The 27,855-nt window shown below is 38.7% G+C and overlaps 1 protein-coding gene across 4 annotated transcripts; it reads right to left on the bottom strand.

Moving 5' to 3' along the window:
- Window positions 1-92: 92 nt before the first annotated feature.
- ANXA7 (annexin A7) lies at window positions 93-26,625 on the bottom strand. Of its 4 annotated transcripts, none has more exons than XM_043476594.1 (14): window positions 26,430-26,625; window positions 23,033-23,087; window positions 20,278-20,482; window positions 19,586-19,687; window positions 18,889-18,953; window positions 18,422-18,487; window positions 13,958-14,060; window positions 13,651-13,745; window positions 11,082-11,195; window positions 10,670-10,840; window positions 7,952-8,122; window positions 7,796-7,871; window positions 6,610-6,722; window positions 93-4,210 (listed from the first exon to the last, which is right to left on the bottom strand). In XM_043476594.1, the coding sequence occupies exons 2-14, from the start codon at window positions 23,084-23,086 to the stop codon at window positions 4,088-4,090; spliced, it is 1,458 nt and encodes a 485-aa protein (XP_043332529.1). In that variant the 5' UTR covers window position 23,087; window positions 26,430-26,625; the 3' UTR covers window positions 93-4,087. The 4 variants fall into 4 exon arrangements, with proteins under 4 accessions (XP_043332529.1, XP_043332531.1, XP_043332533.1 ...); XM_043476596.1 differs by lacking the exon at window positions 26,430-26,625 and adding an exon at window positions 24,246-24,304; XM_043476598.1 differs by lacking the exon at window positions 18,422-18,487 and having other exon boundaries at window positions 26,430-26,610.
- Window positions 26,626-27,855: the final 1,230 nt, after the last annotated feature.

Below are 27,855 nucleotides of genomic sequence, written 5' to 3'. Positions count from 1 at the left end.
GTTGGCTAAGTACAAAGTTTTCCACTTTCGAGTTTGCTTTCTCGACTCCTTGCTTTCAATAACGCTCCATAAATAGACAAACCAAAAGGAAATTTATTTAAAGATAAAAATCTTTATTAAACGATTTTGAAAACAGATCATTTAAGTCTTTCTCCGTGAAAAATGCAGCTAAGACAATATTTGCAAAGTAAGCGTCTCACACACTGTTGGGAAGAATGCAAAACCACTCTGCTTCTAGTGTGCAATATTTACACAATAAACAGACTCCAAGTATATGATGTTAATGGAAAACTTTAATACATTTGAAATTCAGCATTACCTCAGAGTTGGAAAGGCAAAATACAATAGCAAAAACCTGGAAACAACCCAAAGGAAGAGTGGATGAATACACTGATAATATATTCAAAAAATCGCATATTACAAAGCAGTCGAAATGAATGAACTATAGCTATTCACCATGTGAATGAATCTTGGCAGTATACGTACTTTAAAATGTTGCACTGTTAGGAGCCACTTGAGGGGGGCTCCTGGCCAATTCAGACAATTTGAACATCAAAGTAAACAATAATGGATTACAATCTGTTGAATAAGATAGGAATACACAAGTTCACATTGATATGATGAAGAGAAAGGCAAGCTCTTTATAGCAGTTGAATGCCAATCCAATAATGGAGAGGAAATGATTGAAATAGAGAATTACCACTTGGCACCAACTATAGAAGTGGATGATTTAGACAGGGGTCTTCAGTGCTAAGGCTGGTATGTGGAGATTTGATAAGGAATAATTTACTGGCATGATTTTGGAATACTAATCAATTACAAAGGAAAAACTGAATTTAAGAAGCCAGCATGATCAAGTGATCAAGGTTAACATCACCAGTGTCGGGAGGAGTCTACATTTTATGCCTCCTGATGAGACTCACTGAGAAAAGCAAAGCATCATTTTGTGGTATTCCTACAGACAAAGGACCCAGGTTGTAAGCCATCCTATAATAAAAGCTTGTACCTTTTAATAAAACTGTAAAGGCTACAAAAGACTGGCAACTCTTTCAGATTAAAGGAGTCTGAAAATACACAACTAAATGCAGTACGTATTCCTGTACAGGATGTTGACCCAGAAATGAAAAGAGACATTGTTGGGATAGTGGGCGAAATTTGAATAGGCTTAATAGATTGGGTGGTAGTGTGGTACCAATATTGATTTACTGATGTGGAAGATTGTTTGCCATTATGTAGAAGAGTGATCCTGTTTAGGGGAAAACACCCGCTGGAGTGTTTAGGAGTGATGGGACAGGATGACTGCAGTTTTCTCTCTCAACCCACCAACAGTTCAGATAAAGACTAATAACAAAAGACATATGCACGCACACACACACTCAGAGTAAGTAATGAACCAATAAAATATTAACTGTATGAGAATCTAGGTAAAGAGGACATGGGAGTTCTTTGTACTGTCCTAGCAATTTTTCTATACATTTGAAATTATTTCAAAACAAATTATTAAACTATACACACACTCACACATTACTTTCCATGGATAGTCACGAGTCTAATTTTAAAAATAAATTGCATTTCTGCTAATAAACATATTAAAATTATAAAAATTGAGAAAAATGCTTTTAAAGTTAGTGTTATAAGTCATAAAAGTTCTCAAAAATAAAAACATGTAACTGTTGAGTAAGACGTTGCTCCCTGGATTTTTTCCCAAGCGAAGATTGCGACTGAATTTGTGCTGAGATAACTATCCTACCTTATACACATCGTAGTCTTTTTTGGGACCACATGGTTTGTGGGATCTTAGTTCCCCCAACAGGGGATCAAACCTGGGCCTCCAGCAGCAGCAGCATGGAGTCCTAACCACTGGATTGCCAGGGAATTCTCAATAACAGGCATTTTAATAGATATTTTCCCAAAGAAGATATGCAAATGGATAATCAAGAAAATATGTCCAGTAAAGAAAATATATTCATTAGTTATTAGGGAAATGCAAATCAAAACTGCAATGAGATGCCACTTTACATCCACTAGGATGGTTAGAATCAAAGAGACAATGATAGTGTCGCTAAGAATGAAGAGACATTGGAAGCCTCATTCATTGATGGTAGGACTGTAAAATGGTACAGCTGCTTTGGAAAATAGTTTGGCAGATCCTCAAAAAGTTAAAGATACTACTACCAGCAATTCCTCTCCTGTTATTATAGCCAAGAGAATTGAAAACTTGTGTCCACAGAAAAGCTTGTGCATGAATATTCATAGCAGCATTATTCATAATGGTAAATAGGTAAAAACAACCTGAATGTCCATCAACTGACAAATGGACAAGCAAAATGTAGATCCAAGCAATGGATTATTCAGCCATAAACAGAATGAAGTACTGATTCATGCTACAACACAGGTGAACCTTAAAAACAGTACGTTAATTAAAAGAAGCCAGACACAAAGGGCCACACATTGTATAATTTCATTTATACATAAAGCCCGCAACAGGGAAATCCATAGAGACAGAAAGTAGATTAGTGATTGCCAGGGGACAGGCAGGAAGAAAGGAAAGAAGGACTGACTGCTAATGGGTGGAAGTTCTCTTTTTGGGTGATGAAAATATACAAAAATTGATTCTGGTGACTATTGCACAAGTGTGTGAATATCCTAAAAACCCACTAAATTGTACACTTTAAAAGGATGAATGGTATGATATATGAGTTATATCTCAATCTTTAAAAGTTCAAAAATATAATTCTCACAAATTTTTTCCTTAATAACTTACACCCTTTTCCTTGACCAAATCCCATTGCTGTTAGTTACTTTTCCAAAATCTATGTCAGAAATCTGTCTTGGCCTGTTATCCTTCTACCAATGTATCTTGCTTTCACCTTACACTACAGTTGTACATAGGCCTATCTCTCTAAGAGTAAGGTTGTGTCTTATACCACCTTGCATGTATGTCCCTTGGCACTTACCACCAAATAAATGTTCATTGAATTACAATTGATATTTACTATTCTTTCCCTCAATTTTTAGTACAATCATTCACCATATATATATTAAATATCTGCTTTGTGCCAGGGAGTTCAACAAAAAGAACAAATAGGGTTATTATTCTCAGAAGAATTTATAATCTAACAATACCCTTGTATCCTAATTTTTGTTTAGATTCCCCCACTAGATTACAAACCTCCTTCCTTTGTAGTTTCCCTAACTACCTATTGTAATGCTCAACATACTAAGCAATTGCTCAGTACTGGGAATAAACCCAGGTTTGAAATCACACTGCTATAGCACTAACTGAGTTCCTGAACTACTTCTCCAAAGAACTAATATTCAATCTCCCAGGAAGATGATTTAAGCTTCATTCATTCATTCATTTGGCACCTTTTATGTGTCAAGCTTCATTTTCTTGAACCATGATTAAACTGCAACTAAAATTAGTTTATAATTTCTTTTAAGAAATCAAGGGCCAATAAAGATCTATAGGCAGTCTTAGTAGACATAAAAGTAGGTTATATATTTTAGGCATATAAACATATAATCTCTTTTTAAAAAGCTGCTACAGCCAATACTAAACTATTTTCTATGTGGGAAGTTCAGCATTTATGAATATAGAATACTAATTTATGTGAAGTAAGATGCAAATTACTCTTCTAGGTCAAAACAGCTGAATTTGTTTTAAAAAGTAATATAGTTTTGACATATTACCAACTATAACTGTCCAATGGAAAGCAAAGGGTTTTTTCTAATGTTCAATATTATTTATTCAAATTTATTCAATATTATTACACAGAATTTGAAACTGTTGTGACTTTTACTCAATTTGGTACCTTATTTAGAATAAGAGCAGTGAGAATTAGGCTTTACAAACATTGCATTATTACTTCATCATTGTGATATGACTTTACTTGATTGTACATAGAGAAAAAAATAACATTGGACTTAAGGCAATAACCACATGTGCAAACCAAGCACAATACCCTGACACAGTCCTTAGTAAAAGCTCTTTTGGTTAGGTGAGGGTTGATGTTGCTGCATGCAGGTCAGTCATTGCTTTGAAGGATAAGCTTTGAATAGCTTCATTCATTTATAAAAATCTCTCCTACTGGCCCACAATGGCCAGAAGAAGCTTTCGGTAATCTCCACTCGTGTCACTTGCAATCACTGTGCCCAGCGTCTTCTGATACATCTGACTGAACATCTGTTTTATCTGCACAAGATCAATCTGCATGCAAGACATGATATTTGTGATATTAGAAAAAAGTTGTTAAAGAAAACTGATAATTTATTAAAATTATTCTTTAATAGTGAAAAGATCCTAATTATAACCAAAGCAGAGGGGAAAAAACACCAAAGGACTGACATTTTATAGCTAGCATTTATACCAGCACTAGCAAAGTGTTGGCCAGGATGCAGAGAAGTTGGAATCCCTGTTCACTGCTGGTAGGAATGTAAAATGTGCAGTCACTGGAAAACAGTATAGTAATTACTCAAATAAATAAAAACAGAATTACCATATGACACAACCATTGCACTTCTGAGTATCCACAAAAGTGAAGGCACAGGCTCAAATATGTGTACACTCATGTTAAAAGTAGCATTATTCACAACAGTCAAAGGGTGGAAGCAACCCCAGTGTCCACTGACGGATGAATGGATAAACAAAAGGTAGTGTACACATTCCCTGGAGAAGGAAATGGCAACCCACTCCAGTATTCTTCCCTGGAAAATTCCACGGACAGAGGAGGCTGGCGGGCTATGGTTCATGGGGTCGCAAAGAGCCAGACATGACTAAGCACAATGTATACATACAATGGAATATTATTTGGCCTTAGAAAAGGAGGAAATTATTACACATGCCACAATGTGGATGAACCCAAAAATGTTAAAAAGGACAAATACTTTATGGTTTCACTTATATAAATTAACTAGAGTAGTCAAATATTGTAATACGTAAGATAGAATGGTGGCTGCTAGGAGTTGGGAAGCAAAAAGAATGGTGAATTATTGTTTAATGAATACAGATTTTCAGTTTTGTAAGTTGAAAAAGTTCTGGTGGTAATGGTTGCACAACAATGGGAATGTACTTAATGTCACAGAACTTTACACTTAAAAGTGATTAAAATGTTAATTTTGTGTTATGTGTATTTTATTATAATTAAAGAAAAAGAGATCCTGCTTAGAAAATTTAAGTCTAAAAACAAAGACACAACAAAGTTTTTCCAAATACTGTATTATAGTTGTCTTTTAAAAAATGATTTACCTTCTTTCATATAATTTTGTAGTATATGCTTTCTTTCAATTAAAAAAAGTCTACTAAATATACAAAGTCAAAGAAAGGAATACATTTGAGGCTATGTTTAAGTAAAAAGATAAAGATAAAACTTTTAAGTTATTATACAGTGCTGCTAAATTTTAAGAATTTTTATGTCCAATGGGATTAATCTGCATAGGTCTTTCATACAGCCTTTTGTTGTTGTTGTTGTTTTTTTTGGCTGCGCCTCACGCTTGCAGGATCGCAGTTCCCTGACTGCTGAACCTGGCAGTGAAAGTGCCGAGAACACTAACCACTAGACCACGAGGGAATTCCCTCATACAGCTTTTTACGTGAGCAAAATGAAAACCCAAAGATAAACCTCTTCTTGAATTCCCTGGCAGTCTGTTTCACCAAAGCAAGCCTCTCACAGCAGGGAGAAGGTGAACACGATGCTTTATACAACCTCTACCAGCAGTGAAAAAGAGAGCTCTTTCTTAACGTCACTCATGGACTGACAACCAACGGAGGAACTGTTAATAAATTAACATTCTAAGTGAGACAGAGAAAGACAAATATTGTATGATTTCACTTACAGGCGGAATCTGAAAAAACAAATGAACAAATACAACAAAACAGAGTTATAGACACAAAGAACAAACAGGTAACTGCCAGAAGGGAGGGGGTTGGGGGCAGGAAAGAAATAGGTGAAAGAGTGAGAGGTACAAACTCCCAGTTGCAAAATAAATGAGGGAAGAGTATGAATGAGTGGGGAATACAGTCAATAACTACGTAATATTTTTGTATGGTGATATGTCATAATTAGACTTTTCATGGGAATCCTTTTAAAATGTACAGAAATATCAAATCACTATGCTTTATAACAGAAACCAGCAGAGTACTGTAGGCGAATACATGTCAAAAACGAACAAACTCATACAAAAAGATAATAAGATTTGCGGTTACTAGAGGTAGCGGATTGAGGGAGGCAGACTAGAGAAAGACAATCAAAAGGTACAAACTTCCAGTTACAAGATAAGTTACTAGGGGTGTAATATACAATGTAATAAATATAATTAACACTGCTTTATGTTGTAGAGAGTAAATCCTAAGAGTTCTCGTCACAAGGAAAAATATTTTCCTTTAATCTCGTATTTTGTAAGATGATGGATGTTCATTAAATTTACTGTGATAATCACTTCATGATGTATGTAAGTCAAATCTCTATGCAGCACACTTTAAGTTTATACAGTGAGGTATGTCAGTTACATCTCAATAAAACTAGAAGAAAAATTGTGTTTAATATTGCTAAGAAAAAAGAATCAACATTCAAAATCAAGTGAAGATCAGACAAAAAGAGACAACCTCACCTCACTTCGAGTGACCACAATCCTGACCAGGGTGGAGTCATCTGTGCCGGCGCCTTTCATAGAATAGTAGAGCCTCTCAGCAAAGAAGGCAGGGTGGTTCAGGGCACACTGCACTGAAAATGACAGAGGCTTCAGACGTGAAATCATGACTTGACAAAGAGGTCCACACACCAGCTTCATCTATCGCTTCCAGCTGCTTTTGGTCATTTCCTATGTAATTACCTCAGAAATCTTAAGTGACTTGTAGAATGCTCTCCCCCTTGATTTTTCTCAGCACCCATCTTTCTTTCCAGCTGCATCAGACAGTCTACCTTCAATTCTACAAGATTCCCTCTGGCCAGTACCCATTTTCTCTCCACAGATGCAGTCACTGAAGATTCTTAACGTTTTCCCCCTTAACATGAGAAAATCTGTAGCAACTGTACCCTGGTAATACCTAACTAAATGGAATAATGACTAAAGTCTGAATTCTAGATGTCAAATGTATCATTTGACTGAAAGAAGGATGTAAGATAGATTCCAATATAAATAAGAAAACACAGACTTGAGAATGATAAGAAATATGACATGTTTTCTCTTAGGAAAATTAAATTAGCAAAGGCTCTACCTTTCATAGAGATGGACTAACTGTACATTATTGTGTTAGCTACAATTACAATAGTAGTATTTATAAGATATTCAATTGCTAATACCAGTGTGTTACTAATATTCTCTTTAGTCTTATATTCTCCATGAGAACAAAATTTCCATTTCATTAAGCTTCTGGATGTCAGGACACCAAAAACTGGGTTTTTAATTTCAAATGGAAAAGGGTCTCATTTGGCTAAATACTTGAAAGACACTTGGGGGCTCAAAATGATACTCTGTGTGGTGGCACTCTGTGGTTTCCTTAGGGCTTTCCCATTTACCTTAATGGAAATGCTACAATCCATCATACACTTTTGTATAGTCCTCAAGAAGGGCATAGAGAATAACGACCAAATAATTCCAAAGCAATCCTATTTGATTACACCACCAACCATTCATAGGGAACTGCATATAAAAACATAGGATTAGCTTGTTTCTGCCTAAGCAGACTCCAGGGAGGCTATACTAAGAATCACCACTTAATGGGAACAACTATTCAAAGCCTCCCTCATTTACAAACAAAACGAAGCAAAACCCGGAAACATGAACAGTGTCTTACAGATGGTTTTCAAACCGCTTTCAACATTTCCGGAAAACTCACGGCTGACACTGCTTAACAAATCTCGATTAGCCATCTGTAGACAAGAAAGTATAGGGGTTGAAATATTTTGACACCTTAAAATAGAAGCAAAATCTTCAAAAGAAAAGCTCATACCCTGGAATAGGCCTCCATGGTAGCTTTCAGCTGAGGAAAGCTTCTTGTGGCAAGAACCATGTTAAAGCAAGATTCATCTGTCCCTAGTCTCCCCTCACCAGCCTGGTAGAGACGCTGGGCATCGTCCTGAGCCAGTTGGTGGTTAACATTCTGGTTCTCATCACGGTTTCCCTGCAAAAAAAGGAAAGCAGGAGTCAGAAGAAAATGATACAAGTTCTATTTTTAAACCAAGGTTTTCCAATCTGGTCACTTTTGAATTTAAAAGGACAATTTACTAAAAATTAATCCATAAAGTTTGTCACGCTTATCGTTCATTTCCAAAGAAACTATACTAGTGTAACTAGTATTTTATTACATTGCCAACTGTGGATTTTATAATGTATGATCATGGTTTGATGAGGTTATATTAAAACAAGAGGTTTTACAGGGCTTTGAGAGCTAAATTAGAAAACGTTCCCATAGAAAATTACACAGACATTTTACTTTTGAAGGTATAGAAAATTTTACTGACATTCAGTTTAAAAAGCTTACTCAAGAGACTAAAGAGACAGGGATTCTTAAAGAAATTACTCTTTTGGGTTTGATCCTTGCTTTACAAGCTGCAGGGGTTTTTTGTTTTTATTCAATAAACATTTCTTCAGTAGCAGGTATTAAAAGTCTAGGTATGATACAAACCACAGAGATTGGAAATGATTATCTGGGCCAGGAGAAAGTGACTGGTATGTATTGAAATTGCAAACTATAGCACCTCCAGAGGCTGTGGCCACACACAAGGACTCATGATCCAGCAAGTCCTGAACACTAACAATGCAGCCACTTCCACCCTCTGGAAGAAATCCCGCAGCCATCAAAGGAATTTTCAAAAGAAAATTTCATCAAAAGAATTTTCGCTTCTCTTGTGACAGGGTCTCCTTCTATCAGTCCATGTTCTGAGCCAGTGAGCACTGTCTCTTGTCTAGCTTGGGGAGAGATGCACTGAGATGTCCTAGAAGCTGGATATCCCTGAACTCCAAGGTCTGAGTAAGTTTAGATTTCTCATGATGAAGCGACTTCATCCTAAGCCATGCTTTGGGGACCTTGTCTCCTAGGAGATATGAACTACCACTCAAATTAACAAAGTATGATTCTGCTTAGCTGGGATTTAAGATCAGCATTATACTGAGTTTCACTTTATATTCACCATGTACCTAAAAGGTATGGAGCACTTATTTTGTACCAGGGTGTACCAGTCAGGGTTCTCCAGAGGAACAGAACCAACAGGATGTGCTATGTGGTGGGGACACAAGAAAAGACAAGGCCCCTCCCTCCAATGAAGTTAAGCCAAAAGAGGAAGCATATAATATAGAGGCTTCGTGAACTTCATCCAAGTGTAATCTTAATATGTAAGTCTTTATTATGAATGTATGCATAAAATGATGTGTGAGACTTTAAGAAGAAGTTATAAATAACACAAGTACTGACAGTCTGTATCAATTTATAGACCAAACTCTTCCCTGGGATGGGATGAGGGAGAGAGGGAGAGAAGAAGCTCTGGGCCTGAATAAGAGTAAAGCTTAGATGGGTAGTTGGTTTCTTTCTAAAACAGAAACACAAACCCAAACAAGGGAAAGGTCGCCCTCTAGAGTCTTAGTGTCTGTCTGAGGAACAAAATGGAGATGTGTTCCTTGAAGGTTGAGGAACTGTTTTCTGAAGAGCACTGGCACAAGCAATGTGTAGAAGCCTATTATTCTAAAGGGATAGGAGGCAAAGGAGCGCAACAACTCCCCAAATGACTGCCTTTGGATTCAAGCACACAGTAAGGTCTCAATGTCCTAAAAAGCTACTTCCTGGAAGAGGGTCCTTTATTTTGTAAAATGTTTGGGCCTTGAACCCTGCATAAAAAGACATTCAGCACCTCATTAAAGTCTGAATAATCGTTTTTTAGCATTAAATCTCTGTTTCTGATTTTCTTTTCACGCTAACCTACCCTCCTGCTCTGTTACGGTAAATTCAATGTCCTCCCACCCATTTGCTTTGTTTTCTCATCTCCATACCCACACACTCTGGCACACTGTCTTCTCTGCAACTATATCCTTTTGCTCTGAGAGCCTCTCCTCTACTTTTAGAATCTTCAAGACTGTCCAACCTTGTGCACTAGCAGGATAGCCAGTAACGCCTGATACTGAATCAGTGTGCTAGTCTTTTGCATCATCTCTTTCAAATATACCCTGATTATTTATAGTATCATTGCAAATACCCTATTTGGAGAATTTTCTGCAACTCTGCCAGCACATCTGGGGAATCAGAACAAGGAAGGTACTTCAGCACAGTATTTCAGTGAATGCTGAAATGTTTTCTGCATTTCTGTCTCACTCTTGTCGCACTTGGCATGGCAGACCTGCATATCTTCAGCTGATGGTCCCAATTAACTGGCAGTACAATGCTAAGCTTAAAAGTACAGATTCATCTTCATTTGAAGACACAGAGCCTCAAGGTGATTTCTGATTTCATACAACCTTCATGTGGATAATTGCTGATTTCTTACAACAACCAGATTTGCAGAAATAATTTTCAATACAGAAACAAAGAAACCCATACAGAGGATTCTCTGTTGTCCCTCTTAAAGATGTCAAGATTCCAAGGGGGCTAGATATTAAAAGGAATAAAGAATGCCCACTGGCAGTAGGCAGTAAACAATGTTCACTCCACCAACACTCAGACACTTAATTCAATACTCACCTGGCACATGGATACAAGTAAACGTTCAAAATGCCCTGATGTATCTGACCTAATGTCCTTTTCAAGGTCTCGTCCAAATTCTGATTGATAACATCTGACTATTTCTCGGATTTCCTGGTTTGTTCTTGTGCACAAAATTTCAATCAACACACGTTCCTGAGTTCCTGCTCCCTATGTGAAATGAAGGGAGAAGGAGAGAGAATTATAAACAAAAAGCAAATTTCTGGAAGTTATTAAATCTTAATGTTCCATCAAACATAACTTTGGCCCCCAGACTGAAAAGCTCTATATACTCAGATGATATAAAATAATGTATTGGTTTACCTGCCACTGCAAACTCAGAACTGCCATAATTTATGGGGTTTTACATTTGAAATAGGATAAAATACTCAAAGTAAATGCCATATAGTACCTTCATTGCATTCCGTAAACTCCAGGCATCATAATACGTAGGTGGCATGAACAGGGCAAGGATCAGTTCTTCCATATTTCCACTTAACTCTGATTTAAGATCTTTGATTAAATCCTGTGGCATTATAAACACAAATTCAGTATATGAGCTCTCCAAATTTTGTCTTGCTTAAATTTTTTAAGGAAAATACGAGAAAAATGGAATTGACCTACTTTAAGGAAACCTCAATTTCTGTTCAGAATATCATACACTACAGAATTAGTATTTAAGCACATTAAATTCAAGAAGATATATTTTAGTCATTCGATCAATAAATACTTAATAATAAACTTATTGTAGTTCTGCCACTACATCAGGTACAAAATAAGAGGAACAGGAAACAAAGATAATTCAAATTAACAAAATGATAAACAGGTATTTACTTAGTATAAGAAACTGCTCTTCTTTCATGAGAAAGTAGAAATCACCATCATTGTATTCTTACTTGAGAAGAGAAGACAAACATCTAAAAACTGAAATAAAGCAGCCTGGTTCTCCAGCACCAGATGAATAAGTAGCACAGAAATAAGTTGAAATAGGAAAAGTTAAAGTGGGCTAGAGAGCTTCAGAGAAAACTTCAGTGAAGATATTGAAGAGTATGTAAAAATTAGCAAAGAGAAAGGAGAAAGATATTTCAGGTAAGGAGATGGAACACAAACAAGAACAGAAAAGCTGCTCCTAGCCTTGGCTATATGCATTAAAATAATCTGCAGAATTTTTCTAAAAAAAAAAAAATTATGTCAAGAATGAGATTCTGCATGTGTTTTTAAGTTTGAAAAGAAATTATGATATTCTGCTCAGGTTGAGAATTACTTAGTATAGACGCAAGAATGAGCAGAGCTTATTCAATGGGACAATAAGACAACCAATTTTGTTAAGAATAATGTTTTTAGACATTAGTAAAACAAAGTTGTAACTATATTCTTGGATTATTACCTTGAATACCAAGCTAAAGAACATGGATTTGATTCTGCATGCTGGGAGGAGTCACTGAAAATTTTTATATAAGAAAACAACAGGCAGTATGGATTATAATGACCAAAGATATATATGAAATTTAGCCTACTGGAATATTTAGATAAAGAGTAATAAAGGTTTGGGTTTGAGTGACTACAATGAAAGTGGAAAGGAAAAAACGGAGATAGAAGACACATTTCTGAAGAGGCTTTTTACAGATTAGATCAACAAGACAAGCAATAACCAGTTGCCAGGACAAAGCAGGGCCTGGCATACACAGGCACTGAAACAATATTCACTGTCTGACTGAGAAAGAAGAATGTGGGATCAAAGACTCCACAGCTGGCTAGAGGAACAGAGTTTTTATTAGTAAGAAGTCCAGAGAAAAAGTGGCGGTGGATAAGGACAATAGTCTGGGAAATCAGTTTTAATTCAAAAGTGATACATGAGAAAATTTAGGACAACAAAGCACAGACTACATGTGAACTAAAGAAATTCATAATACAAAAAATATTTTTGTGAGAAAAATGAGTCTGATGTTGAATCCTAAGGGAACCTAGGACTTGTGTCGCTTAAGCAGCCTTAAGACCAAGGAAGTGGACTCTGGGTTGAGAAGAGAGGGAAAGCAGAGTGGAAAAGATGAATCAGGTCAGTGGACCTCTACTCCCCATCTGAGAAAAGTTAACTGGATCCAGAGAATGTCGGAAAATTTTTAGGATTCCTATCTGAATGACAAACCAATGCTACCCCCTCTTGCCCTTTATATTTAAGAAGCCATGGCACCTGTCAGCCATAGAATCTTGCTGGATTTAGTCACTGACCATCCGCTCAACAAGTATTTATGTGGCTATCTGTTATTGTTCCTGTACTTGGTACTATAAACACAAAGATGAATAGGACATGGTTGCCCTAGGGCCGCTCACAGTTTTTAGGGAGTGGGCACTGAGATCGGTTACAGCAGAGGTTTTACGAAGTGCTATGAGATCACAGTGGAAGAAGTAGCCAAATTATACCCACAGCAATGAGAGAAGCTTCACAAAGTAGCTTAAACAAGCCAAACCCTGGAGAGCTTGTTTGCCATGCAGCTAAAGAGGAAAAGGTATTCCAGGACAAGAAAACAACATATATCAACCACAGAAGCATGTGTTCAGGGAATGGAAAGAGGTTCTATAAAACTGTAAAATGGGGTATGTTTAGGAGGGAGAGAAGTGAAAGATGATGCCAAGGGCCAAGAATAAGCAAGGGCCACATAAGAAGTCCTTGAGTCCCACTTTAAGGAGAAGATTGAGAACCAAGCTACTGATTATGATTATGGTCATAATCTACTTTCTACTGAATATGTGTCACCTACCAGACATAGTAAACGGGTATCACTATTGGAGAGAATTGGGAAGGCTTTTAAGAGAAATAAATATTGAATACACCTCTTCTGGGGTCTCTGAAGTCTAGCTGTCTCTACTTTATACTTATCAGTACTAATAAAAATATAGTATCCAACCTGACAGAATTCAGGGCCTACAGGCCACTGTTCTTGCTAACTCCTGAAAAGAAAATGAAACAAAACAAAACATACCTTGCCATACATGGTCTTAAAAGCTGCTTTAATTTTTTGCCTTTGGTCATTGGAACGATTGGCCACAACATCTATAATTGCCTGCTCGTCTGTACCTGAAAGAACCACACATGACTAAATAAGGATGAGGTCTGTGTGGGGTGCTCACTGAGGACATTTTTTAGATTACAAGGTGCCTGGTGCTAGCTTAAGTTGAGGCGTGTGCACACAGGCTCACATATAAACTTGGCTGTATGATATAAACTTTATTTTTACTTTATATCCAATCACTTGAACTTATAATAAGACAAAAATATGTTTTCCTTACCAAAACCCTTCATCGCTTTACGAAGAACTTCAGCATCTCTCATGGCATCGAAATTGGCAGCAGGTCGGATTGTTCCGTGAGTTCCCTGAGTCATCGCAGCAGGCTGAGAACAAGAGGCATAAAATCCAGGTCAGTTATTGTGGTAATCTAATCCTTTCACAGTATATACATATACCAAATCAACATGTTGCATACCTAAAACTAACACAATGTTCTATTTCAATTGGGTTTCAATAAAACTGGGAGAAAAACAGTATGAAAAAATGTTCAACATCTTGGATAAAGGAAACACTAGCTTAAAAAAAAAATCCCTCCCAACTCAGGTTTCTTTGCTAATAAGACAACAACTTAAGACTTCTCCAATCATCACTCTTAAGCAAGAAAGCCAGTGCTGAGGTTTCAGGACAAGGATATTTATTTTTGTGGCAGAACAGATAGAGACTATCCTTCTCCTGCCAAACGACAGCAAGACACCAAACTTTCAGGAAACAAGAGTCAAGCTTGTGAAGTTAGTTACAATCTTTCTATGCCTTGGTTTCCTTCAAGGGAGAATAGGGGGGGAAAGAGATTGATCCCTGAGTAGTGTGAGATGAGTGGCAGTGTTTTATTTAAAGAATATAATAATGGCTTTAGAGAGGCAGAGTTGGAGTTGCCCGATGAGATTTCAAACAAGCAATGTAATTTTGGTAATCTCTCTTCACTTTTAGTATAGGCTCTGATTATTAGACATAAAATAAAACATCTTAAAGTAAGAAAGGCACAAAAATGAAATTGATGACCAGAGACTCTTGGAGTTATTCATTAATTTTTTAAGGATAAACCAAAAAGCAAGACAATGGATATATTTTTTAAACACCAATCTATGAAGAAATTTAAAAAATCACCAAAGACAAAGACCACAGTAATAAGTGTTTCAGGCAAGAATCACTAATTTGATGCTAAAATTAGTGGGTGAAAGTATAATTTGTATACTTTGCAACATTACAGCAGAAAACCTAGCAGACATCATCTGAAACAAATGATCAACACCAATTATCACCAGTAAGAGGGTAAATCAACAATAAGTGCCTCCTGATAAGATGCACTAGGGGCACAACCTCACTTCTGTGGTATTCCTGTTAGAAAGGCATAACCTAGATTAATCAGAGGGACTTATCAGACAAACCCAAATAAAGGAATATTTTACAAAATAACTGGTAGTACCCTTCCAACATGTCAAGGTGATGAACAACAAGGATTGAAGGACTAGTTCATATTAAAGGAAACTGAAGAGACATGACAACAAATGCAGTGTTTCATCCTGGATTTGATCCTGAGCCGAAAGGACATTACTGGGACAGCTGATGAAATCTGAATAAAATCTAAAAGTGGAGTGATTGTATCATTAAAACATTAATTCTTGATCACTGTATTTATGTAAGAAGTTAATATCTGGGGAATCTGAGTAGAGGGTATGTATATAGGAATTGGCTCAGTCAGTAAAGAATCGGCCTGCACCTGGGTTTGATCCCTGGGTCAGGAAGATCCCCTGGAGGAGGAAATGGCAACCCACTCCAGTTTTCTTGCCTGGAAAAATCCCATGGACAGAGGAGCCTGGCAGGCTACATATAGTTCATGGGGTCGCAAAGAGTAAGACACACTTAGTAACTAAACCATATATAATTTTTTACAACTTTTTAATGTCTGAATTTATTACAAAGTTAAGTTTAAAAATTCTAAATACAAAGTTATGAAACAGTTTATTAGTTTGCTTAAAAGACTCAAATCAGGGCTTAAGAGAGATGAGATGAGACGAGATGATATCCCACCACATTTTTTAAAAATTAAAAATTAAATAATATATTTTATTTAACCAAGTATTTCTAAAGTATCATTTAAAGATGAAATCAACATTGTTTCAAAATATAAAATAATTCAGCTGCTATTTAGGCAACTGAAACTGTATTTCAAGTTATACCCATTGAATACCTGTGGGGACAAATTGTTTGGGGAGAAGCAGACCAGACCACCTTTCAGCAAACACTTTTACAGTCTGTAATTCCTCCCACTCATCTATACATTTTTTCTACCAATAAGCCTAACAATCATCTGTCATTAGTTTCTAAGCCAGCAATGTAAGCAAAGAACTAACAAGAAATATTTGTATTGTGGTTTTAAGGAAAAACTAAAAATATTCTACTGGTAGCATGTATTCAAGTAGAAAAATTTTTTCAACAAATTGCTTTTCAGTTCAGTTCAGTCGCTCAGTCGTGTCCGACTCTTTGCAATCCCACGAATTGCAGCACCCCAGGCCTCCCTGTCCATCACCAACTCCCAGAGTCTACTCAAACTCATGTCCATCGAGTCGGTGATACCATCCAGCCATCTCATCCTCTGTCGTCCCCTTCTCCTCCTGCCCCCAATCCTTCCCAGCATCATGGTCTTTTCCAATGAGTCAACTCTTCACATGAGGTGACCAAAGTATTGGAGTTTCAGCTTCAGCATCAGTCCTTCCAAAGAACACCCGGGACTGATCTCCTCTAGGATGGACCGGTTGGATCGCCTTGCAGTCCAAGGGACTCTCAAGAGTCTTCTCCAACACCACAGTTCAAAAGCATCAATTTTTCGGCGTTCAGCTTTCTTCACAGTCCAACTCTCACATCCATACATGACCACTGGAAAAATCATAGCCTTGACTAGACGGACCTTTGTTGGCAAAGTAATATCTCTGATTTTTAATATGCTATCTAGGTTGGTCATAACTTTCCTTCCAAGAAGTAAGCGTCTTTTAATTTCATGGCTGCAGTCACCATCTGCAGTGATTTTGGAGCCCCAAAAAATAAAATCTGACACTGTTTCCACTGTCTCCCCATCTATTTCCCATGAGGTAATGGGACCAGATGCCATGATCTTAGTATTGCCTTTACATGAGGCTTAATGTATCAAAACTATGAAAGTTTCCTTTGATGTAACCATTGTGACTAAAATCCTAAGCAGGGCAGAAGGTTCTGTTTAAAATACACTGAACTAGGTAGTAAGAGAAACTTGCTCCCATCAGGTACTGTTTGATGACTCTCATTTTGTCATCTTGTTTCTAAAAACTAAAACAACAAAAACCTATTCCATTTTTCATCTGGAGGGGAAAATGGCTTTGTTTTATTCTTTGTTCAAAGTCTAAGTTTGAAGTGACTCTTCCTTAAGAACACTATCATTCTGCAGGCATTATTTTGAACTCAAGAGAAATCAGGGTCCATGTTCTTGAGGTCAAATCTCTAACTACAGAGGATTTCCCAGCACAGCAAAGCCCATACTATCTGCCACCAAGATTTCCACCCTTTGACACCCGTTTGATTCCAACCTTCCTCCTGAAAAATTGCCATAGAAGTAGAATTGGATCAATCAAGAGAGGTCACTTGCCTGAACTACTCAACCAAGACAAACACACACAGCAACCGACCTCCACCAGCGGATTTTCAGTGATAGGGAGCTCACAGGTAGTCCATTCCATCTCCACCTAAAAGCTCGTCCAAAATCTACTGCTCTGTTAACTCCCTGGTTTTAGTTTAAGGTGGTAATTGTTACACAAGACAAGCTGCAGGTATATGTGTATTTTACTTTAAGTGTTTTTATGTTTAAAAATCTTTTCTATTCAGTCATAAAATGATGTCTTTAAAAGTAAATGCATGCTTAAACTAAACTAAAATGAAAATTCTCATAACAAATGATTAGAATAGCTACAGATTTATAGTATGATTAACAATCAACTTTCAACAATTTTTTTTTTAAAAAGAAGTGAAAGCAATTTACTATGGGCTTTCAAGGAATATCATTTACTCTACCAGTAAAGTAGCATATTTTAAGAAAGAGACCACTGTTCTGGGAAGCAGAAGAGCTAGGATCTAGTCTCAGCTTTGCCATTCACTAGCTGTGTGGCCCTGGGCAAGTTCCTTAATCTCTCTGGAGGTCAAATACCACAAATCAGGAAAGTAAGCCAGAAAATGGCTAAATTGTTTCTCTTCCAATATTGTAATCCCTTCCCAACCCAGCCGAAGAAAAAGTTTAAAAACGCTAGACTTTTATGAACAGACAGTATGAAATGAGAAAATCAAGATAAAGTAAACATAAAACTGCTTATGTTCCTAGTAACCTGCATAGGGTTATAAAAGAAATAACAAGTCAATTAAAGAATAAAACTTAAAAAAAAAAAAAAGAATAAAACTTAACATTAAAGTAAGGAGCTACACTGAAATGCGGCAAGGATTTGATATACGGGAGACCTTCTGAGACTACTGAAAAATCAATTTAACAGACATTAATTACTACCACGCTTAAAGGGCCTGCCAAGCACTACAGGTACATAAAGATAAAATAGCTATTGTGAGCCCTCAAGGAAGTGGTGAGAGACAAATACATGAGAAATTAGAAACAAATGAAGGCACGTTTAGGGGATTGAGTGATTAGTGAACATTAGAAAACCTTACTCACTTCACTGCTATAATCCAAAGAAACAGGAGAGAAAACAGGATAGGAAGGAAAGGATTCTGTATTGATCTGAAAGAAGAGTGTAAAAGTTATAAAGGCAAAAATGGAAAATAAAACCATACTTCATAAAACACAGCTAGAAATATCAATCACCCAGCCACCTGAGTTCATAGTTATACTGCCAGCAAGGGAGGAGGAAAAAGAACTAAAACCAATGCCGAGAATTCAAGTGAATCTCTATGAAAAAAAGAGTATGGGTGTCATCACCTGGGAGAAGGGACCTATGTTTGTCTTATCAAAGTCATCAGGACACTGGTGGACCAAACAGCATGGAGTCTATCAGAAGCAAAGATTAGTCTTAAGTGTCTCTTATAGGCCATCTTCCCTGCTTCAAGGACATCTCTAAGATCAATAAAGGAGTAGTGCCTTTCTTTAGCAGACTTAATTTAAAAGATAGGAACAAAAAATACCTGACTAGGGTAGGGAGATTGTCCTCCAGGATACTGAGAAGGCATCGCTCCCCCAGGAAAACCACCTATATATTAAGAAAAAATAGAGCAAACAGGTATTAACTGATTTAATTTTTCAAAACAGCACTGATTTATTACGAATATGGAAACACATGAGAACATTCACACTTATGTTATTCACTAGAATAATTTTTAAGTATCATGATATACTGAATCAAAAACCAACTTTGGTCACAAGGACCTTTAAAAATATTCCATGTTGTAATTTCTTTAAAATAATTCAACATAATTTCTTTAAAAATAATACTTTTTTTTTTTTTTAATAATACTTTAAAAAGAACAAAATAGTTGAACCAGATTAAATTCTGATTCCGTCTGGAAAGGATGGCAGCACGTGGTTCTGGGCTCATTCCCGTCATGTTACACGAATGACAGAGAAATTCCTGAAGGTTTTGTTTTTTTGGCTTCAGGAGAGATAATTTTTTTTTAATTGAAAAAAACAGGTCCTTATTTCCATCTTATGATTAAACCTTTTTTTATCAGATTAATACATTTCATGAAATCAGACGGTACCTAAGAAGTATTTAGTGTAAACATATACTAAAGATGATCCCAAACACAAACTAAGTTCTTTCAATGGCAACTGAAAAATTCAAAATATCAAGCCATCGTGCTTCTCTGGATAAGTGATACCTACCAGGTAGTGGGACCTGTGCTGGGCCACCCCCATAAGACTGTGTAGGTGGCTGTGGATAGCCAGGAAAGCCTGCTCCACCTGGTGGAGCTCCAAACCCTTGGCCTGGAAGAACAAGAGAGAAAAATAAACAAACTACAGTGACAGGTCTCATGACTGAAGTGAAAACTTTACAAATAATAAAAGAAATATTCTATAATGCTACAGCAGCAGTCCCTTTGGTCTAAATTCAACTTCTCAACAACTCCTTCCCCATTAAAAAATACATTTAAAAAAATGTTACTTCTTTCATTTGCCCTAATGACTTACAATATGAAAGTGCTGTTTTTTCTTTTCTTTTTTTTTTTTTAACATCTTGTGGACAGAGCTGTCCCTAAGGTCACAATCATGCTAAAATCAAATCCCTCAATCAGTTCTTAAGATTACAAATTATCAAGCAAACCATTAGTCCTTTATGATCATGAGATTTACTCTAATTCCTTCACAACAGAAGTTTGGAGATCGCTCCTGAGAATGCTCCAGCTTTCACACCTCCTCATTATCTTTCTCCCTCTATCTTGCCAGCTAAGTCCTTACTATCTAAGGTAGAAAGCAGGCTAAGAGCAACTCTGATTTCATACAAAACAAGCAGGAACCAAAAGGATTAAAGAGAGAAGGAAAAAAGTGTTACACTACTTCCACAACCCACGACTCACCTCCAGGATAGGATGGAGCCCCGCCTGGGTGCGGGGCGCCGGGATAGCCTCCGGGGGCTGGATAACCACCAGGGGCAGGGTAGCCTCCCGCTCCTGGGTAGCCACCACTTGGTGCTGGTGGGTAGGCACCTCCTCCCATTGGAGGAAAACCACTAGGGTAAGGATACTGACCAGGAGGGGGGAAAGATGACTCCTGACCTGTCGGCTGAAAAACCAGAAAAGTTTTCAAATGAATGTGATCATTGAGAAATAGAATCTAGCTAAGAAAACAGAGATTAACTGTTAAGGTCTAGCTTATTCTTTTACATATTAAAAAGCCCATTAGAAGTCCTGGTATCTCATATTAGTTTATCAGTATAGTAGTTTGTCAGGATACCTCTCTGTCAGAATACAGTTTTATGTAAATCCACTTGTGTTAGGCAAGAAGAATCTGTTTCTCTATTTGGGAGTGTCTCTTTTCAAACCTCAAGGCTTCATGAACAACTAGCAAGGCTCAATATAGTTCCTTTGTTTTCCTAGCACCTGGAAATATGGGAAAAATCTGCCCTCTCTACCCTAAAGAGAAGAATTCATGGCTTTCTTGTAATACACCTGGACCTGTGTATAATAGAAAGAATAAAAAAGTGACCTGGGCACACACTGGGTGTGACGTTTTGGACCTCAATTCAGATCACACAATGTCTAAGTCTGAAGAAACTGTTGTTGTTTAGTTACTAAGTCATGTCCAACTCTTTGAGACCCCATGGACTGTAGCTGCCAGGCTCCTCGTCCATGGGATTTCTCAGGTAAGAATACTGGAGTCAATTGCCATTTCATTCTCCAGGGGATCTTACCGACCCAGGGATTGAACCCACTTCTCCTGCTTGGTAGGTGGATTCTTTACCACTGAACCACCTGGGAAGCCCAAAGAGACTGTTACATGTTCACTGAACTTTTTCCCAGGCCATAAAGACTACATTTCCCAGGACCCCCTTACAGTTAAATAGGACTGATAGGTAAACGACAGTGGACGGAAGTGGACAGAAGCAATGTACACCACTTCCAGCCTGGTCCCCATGACTTCCTGCCCCATCCTCTAAGATCTCTCTTCCTCTCTCACTTCCTTCATCTGCCAGCTGGAAGCAAAGAATCCAGTGGAGGACTCCAAAGCACTAGAGGATGGTAGAGTCAATATACTAAGGCAATAGAGGATAAAAGGAGCCTGAAAACCCACAAGATGAAATGGAACAAAGTCTCTTAGCTCCCTACCACACACTTCCCCCATCATCCCCACTACTGACTTCCAGGAGACTGGAGTAAGCAAGAAATAGGTTTTTATTGTGTTGAGCCATGGGGATGTTAAAATTGTGTGTTTTAGCAATTAGCCTATACTGACAGAAATGGTTGCTAGAGTCCAGTTTAGTATATAAGGACCTGGGAACATAGTTACAAATTTCATTTCTCTTATGACAAATTCAGAACTATATATTCACTTTACACACAGGTACACATATTGTCACTAATCATATAGGCCCCTCCTTCTGTTTACCCAGAGTCACAAAGAAGCCCTACATACTTATGAGCATAAAGCTGAAATATACTAACCTCAGCTATGAGGTTAGTCCTCAGAACAGTATAGATAAACAACAAAGTAGAACTTGGTAGCACATTTATAACATGTACTCAAAATACTAAAAGTCTCAGAACTACAAATCCAGGGCCCTCTAATCCACTGCAATTTGTGTTCTCTGAGTCAGTTCAGTTCAGTTCAGTTCAGTCGCTCAGTCATGTCCAACTCTTTGCGAGCCCATGAATTGCAGCACGCCAGGCCTCCCTGTCCATCACCAACTCCCAGAGTCTACTCAAACTCATGACCATTAAGTCGGTGATGCCATCCCAGCCACTCGTCCTCTGTCATCCCCTTCTCCTCCTGCCTCCAATCCCTCCCAGCATCATGGTCTTTTCCAATGAGTCAACTCTTCCAATGAGGTGGCCAAAGTACTGGAGTTTCAGCTTCAGCATCAGTCCTTCCAATGAACACCCAGGACTGATCTCCTCTAGGATGGACCGGCTGGATCTCCTTGCAGTCCAAGGGACTCTCAAGAGTCTTCTCCAACACCACAGTTCAAAAGCATCAATTTTTCGGCGTTCAGCTTTCTTCACAGTCCAACTCTCACATCGACACATGACCACTGGAAAAACCATAGCCTTGGCTAGACGGACCTTTGTTGGCAAAGTAATGTCTCTGCTTTTTAATATGCTATCTAGGTTGGTCATAACTTTCCTTCCAAGAAGTAAGCGTCTTTTAATTTCATGGCTGCCCTTCTTAATTATTTTAAACATCCAACACAAAGGTTAAAAACCAGTGACTCATAGTATGGATTTAGTTTACATACATGTTGTATTGAATCATACTGTATTTAACATTTAAAAATATGCATTTCCCAATTTTAAAAAAATGGGCAGTTTCATATAAAATCTAGATTGTTGGCTTTACTTAAAGAAATGGAATGTCCAGCAACACTGAATCAACCTCCCTGTATGGCCACATCAGGCTGAAGTGGACTAACAGGTGCCTTTCCATAGGTGACGCAAGTCCTTGTAGTTCCTCCACAACCCTGCCTTCACTCACGTACTCTACTCAGTACTTCTGGCCGTTTGAATTTATGACCCTTGCTCTAGCATATTTGTAAGATCTGTCATGGGCTGGCTAGTCCTATACAACACCTGTTCCAAGGACATGAGCTATTTTAGTTTCATAAGTGGCAATACTTACGGGATATCCAGGGAAAGGTGGGTAGCCTGTGGGGGGATAGCCTGGGTATGACATTCTGTAACAACAATAAGAAATGTCCTCTGTAATTTCCTATAAGGAATAAGGCCTTTGAAGATATACATTGTCACAATTTAAATAAAATCACATCTTCTGAAAGAAAGCGTCTAGCAGGCAGGCTGATTCAGTAGTTCTGAGATGGGGCCCGAGATTCTGTATTTCTAACTACACTTCCAGGTGATGCTATTGCTGCTGGTCTGTGAACAATATTTTGATATCAGAATATTTAGGCATTTCTGAATCTACCATTTAATTTGTCAAGTTTATCAACATGTGTTTTGGCTCTTATCCCCAGTACAGCTATAAATGATTTGTATTTCTCTTTTATCAAGACCCCAAACAATGACATAAACACACTAATATATATAAAATAGATAACAAATAAAGACCTACTGTTTAGCACAAGGAACTCGACTCAATTCTCTGTAATGGGTCATATGGGAAAAGAATCTAGAGTGGGTATATGTATTCACTTTGCTATACACCTGAAACTAACACTGATATACACAATACTGTAAATCTATATTCCAATTAAAATAAAAAAGATCCCAAACAAATCCAGTTCAGCATTTATGAAAACCCACCATGTGATAAGCACTGTTCTAGGTGCTGATAAAGAGATAAGAGGGGCAGGGGGAAGTACCCTGCCTTTTGAATATACAGTATAGGAAAATTAGAAAATAAATTTAAATTATTATTGTGTCCCTTATGACATAAGCACAGTACAGAAGTTAAAAACTTGCTAAATTGAGAATGAGTGGGCATATATCTAGTGGAAGTTAAAAATTACTAAGAAAGATAATAAGGAATACTGATTCAGACAGTTCTAAAGCAGTCATTTGGGATCCAAAGACCTGGATGCAAAGGATGTTAAATCATTTTTTTTTTCTTCTTCTCCAAGCTCAGTTGATAAAAGCAGTAAAGGAGAAGCAATACCATCTAAGAACAGTCAGTCAGATGGACCAACGGTAAAAAAGGTCAGGTTCCAAAGGAAAAGTCTGAAAATAATTTATGCGAGAAATTAATAATAATTTTAAAGACAACAAGTGTTATAGCACCAAAGACTACATAAGCAACTTAAATTTCTAAATTTCAGGAACTGTTCCAGTGACAAAGTCCTATTTCTACAGTCTAAAACTACTACATTAAGTCTCACCTTTAAGGGTTCTAGAGGAATTATGCCAACAAGAGTTTCAGAACAGAATGAAAATAAATACTATCTGCATGTGAGAAAACAAAGCAACTTTAAGAAAGTGAATCTGGGTACATTTTAATGAATAATAATATAAAAGAGTAGAATGCAATTCCATTTCCAGGATGTACTTTATAAAAATACTTACAAAAATGCAAAATTATTATACATACAAAGCTATTCATTACAGCACTATTTGTAACAAAAAAAGGTTAGGGAATTCCCTGGCAGTCCAGTGGTTAAGATTCAGCACTTTCACTGATATGGCCTAGTTAGGCATAATTCATGCCATGCAGTGTGGCTAAAATAAAACATTAAAAACCTAAAAGACCATTAATAAGGGACAGCCAAAAGAGATTACAGATAGCCATACAATAAAAAGTTAGGCAGCTATTAAAAATGAGCAGCTCTCTTATATGAATGGCTGAGTCCCTTTGCTGTCTACCTGAAACTATCACATTGTTAACCGGCTATGCTCCAATACAAAAATAACAGTTTAATAAAAAACATGAGCAGCTCTCCTTTCATTCATATACGAAGCCATCTCTAAGTCACATTAAGTGGGGAAAAAAGCAAGATGAAAAACTGCATAGATAATTTGCAACCAAATGTGTAAAACATAGTTATTTGTATATAGAGCATATCCCTGAAAGTAGACTCAACAAAGTAGGAAACAGAAATTGCCCCTAGAGAGGAGAACTGGAGCATAACAAGACTTTTCAATGTAGCTATAGACCTTTTGGAATTATGCATGTATCATCTATTTCAGATTTTAAAAGCTTTTGTACAAAGCTTAAACAAACCCAAGGGTGACTCAACAAACTACTCAACTTTGCCCGAAGAATAGTAAGACTATACTAGTGAACCACAACTTTTACTTCCTTTTCAATATTCTTTTTTTTTTTTTCTTTTCAATATTCTTAGTCAGCAACTACTTTTAAAAAGACTTGAAAAGCATTCCTGGTTCTCCAAACCATCTCCACCCAGTGAGTCAACTACTAAAAGGGTTGGGTCTCACTAGGCAAGTCTCAGAGATGGCATGAAGCCCAGGAACACAGGAGGCAGCTGTTCCAAATTTATGAAACAAATGAAACAAAACAGGAAGGGTGAATGAAGACTGCCAACAATAGATACTACAATTTTCCAAAATCTGCCTCTTGATTGGGAAGGGCCATTTAAATCTGTCAGCAAGGGCTCTTCGATAAAGAATTGGAAGCAGGACTATAAGCTCTGGTATGGACAGAGTAGGCAGACATCACCAGTGAGGACTGAAAGGCTTTGGTTTGCAGTAGTTGAAATTCCCTCTTCTACCTCCTTATCTAGTACTTGAAACCCCTTCCCTGACTGGTAGGTAACTCATTATACTCATTATCTAATTAGGACAGGTTACTTGATCAGATCAGTTCCCCACCAACTGGCAGAAATTAAGGAAGTTTAGAAGCAGCTGGACGACTTCCTTTCATTTCTGTCACTTTATGGAGGACATCAGCCATCTCCTTCTGTAGAAGAATTCACCCAGGTTAGGCTCATATCCGCACAGGTTTGCTGCCCTTTTGGGACTAGGAATCAAATCTGGAATGTTACTTCCTACAATAGTTTCCAAGAATTATAAACCTGGGCCACTGTACAATTTTAGGCTTCCGCATTCGTCCTAGGGCTCACCAAGCAAAATACAAATTTCCCAAGTTTCCCTAAATTTGCTGTGTCACCAAGAAGTCCAGTCGGACCTAGCTGCTCGCTGGTTTTTCTACTCAGCTCTCCTAGAGGGCCGCTTCATGTGGGCCATCCTCTGGCCTCAGTCCCTCCACCTGCGGTCCACCTGCCCGCGCCGGAGGCCTCACTGCTCCCTAGGATCCCCGGACAGACGAGGGGCAGAGAAACCCGGCGAACAGGACTGCCCGTGGTCTGGCCACCTCGCCGACCCCGCCCGAACGTCCCCACCAGGCAGCCCGGGTCCCAAGATGCGCGCACCGAGTCGCCGGCCACCCCTGGGGCCTATAGGCCCCTCCAGCCTCCCCCCGGTCCTCCCGCCGGTTCGAGGCCGCAGGCGGGGCCCCGCCCACTCCCGGGTGGCCGGCCACGGAGCTGGGCGGGGCGCGGTAACCGAGGGGCTGAGGGGTTGCAAGCGTAGGGGGCGCCGTTCCTCACCTGACCCCGCGGAGCAGCGTCACGGCCCAACCTGGTCCGGGGCAAGATGGAGCCGGGGGCGGGTCCGGGAAGGGCGGGGCGCCCCCGGCCGCCGCCGGAGCCCGTTAGGGCAGCAGTCGCGGCCGGGAACGCCTCTGGGGCAGGGCAGGGCGGTGCCGGCGGGGCCCGTCCGGGCGACCTTTGGGGCCCCGGCTCGGGCTCTCCCTTCGACCCCGCGTCGCCGCTCCACCTGCAAAGAGGAGGTCCCTTCGGGTGCACCAGCCAGTTTTATCACAGTTCCTTCCGGACTCTCTCAAGCCATTTGGGAAACTGAGGCGGTTCTGAGGCATCCTGGAGAGCCTTCAGTGGAGGGCGGCAGAAGCCTCGAGACTGGAGACCAGGGGCAGCCTCTCTGCCTGATGTGCAGTCCTCTCTGGTATCTTCTAAGGACAAGAACGGTGTCTTTTAATAGTGCTTTGTGAAATGAATACTCATGGGGATCCTAGGTAGTAGGAACACGAGATTAATCAAAACCACTCCAGAAGGGAGTTAGGTGATTCTAGGCTCCCCTCACACCAAAGCCCTATCGAATTACACACACACTAGCATTAAACATTTGAGGCCATTTCAAGGCCCAGAGCAGTATTTTAAACTCATTAAGAAAGTTTATTTTCCAAAGCAACAAAAAGACAGCTAGCTACCTTTTACAGTGGTTTTCAAACTGTGGTCCCCAGACTGGCAGCCGCCACATTTCCTGGAAACGTGTTAGAACCACAAATTATTGGGCTCCAACTTTGACCTTCTGAATTAGAGTTTAATTCACCTCGAGAGTTTAGAGGTGAAGGGTGGCAGTTTGTTTTCACAAGCCCTCAAGGTGGGTCTATGCACACTAAACTTCGAGAACTATCCCAAGGCTTCCTCATGGGGTGGGATAGGGTGGATGAAATTTTTAAGTGGGAAGGGCAAAATATGCATGGCCCTAATACAGGGATGAAGTGTAAGATACTTGAGAAAGGTCAGTGCCAAAATTTAAACAATACTGCACAACTCTCTGGGAACCCAACATTAATTTCCCAGCTCCCACCAGTCTGTCTGGCAAACACTGGGCCTTTCTGCCCAGTCTGCCTGGAGACCTCTGGAATCTCAGCATTCCATAACAAGGGTGTCCTTACTCCTCTTTGTGCTATATTACTAATAATACCTTGCTGATCTCATCCCTGCCCTTCCCTCTGCCTTAACTATCACCTTGAGAGGTTATTTTACAAGCCTATTTCCAGCCCACTTTCCTGAGCTATAGGCCCAAATATCCAATAGCCTATTCAGGCAGTACCGCTGGATTTTCCACTTCATCCTTTCAGCTCATCCTTTTTTCCTGACGAGGCCTTCTAGGATCAGAGGTCCTTTCTTCATATTGCCTCTCCCTAGAAAGTACTGCATGCCTTCCAAC

Source organism: Cervus canadensis, chromosome 8 (genome assembly GCF_019320065.1).
Source record: "Cervus canadensis isolate Bull #8, Minnesota chromosome 8, ASM1932006v1, whole genome shotgun sequence".
NCBI lineage: Eukaryota > Metazoa > Chordata > Mammalia > Artiodactyla > Cervidae > Cervus > Cervus canadensis.
Note: the sequence above shows the minus strand (reverse complement) of the source record. Positions and strands in the feature narration are given on the sequence as shown.

Bases quoted from the DNA above. Each gene is read 5' to 3' on its own strand.
- ANXA7 (XM_043476594.1), bottom strand. From the start codon at position 23,086: ATGTCATACCCAGGCTATCCCCCCACAGGCTACCCACCTTTCCCTGGA. The intron at 7,872-7,951 runs GTATGAGCTTTT...TCTTGTCTACAG, and splicing joins CCATGGAGGCCTATTCCAGG to ATGGCTAATCGAGATTTGTT. The intron at 6,723-7,795 runs GTAAGACACTGT...TGTCATTTTCAG, and splicing joins AAGCGGTTTGAAAACCATCT to TGCAGTGTGCCCTGAACCAC.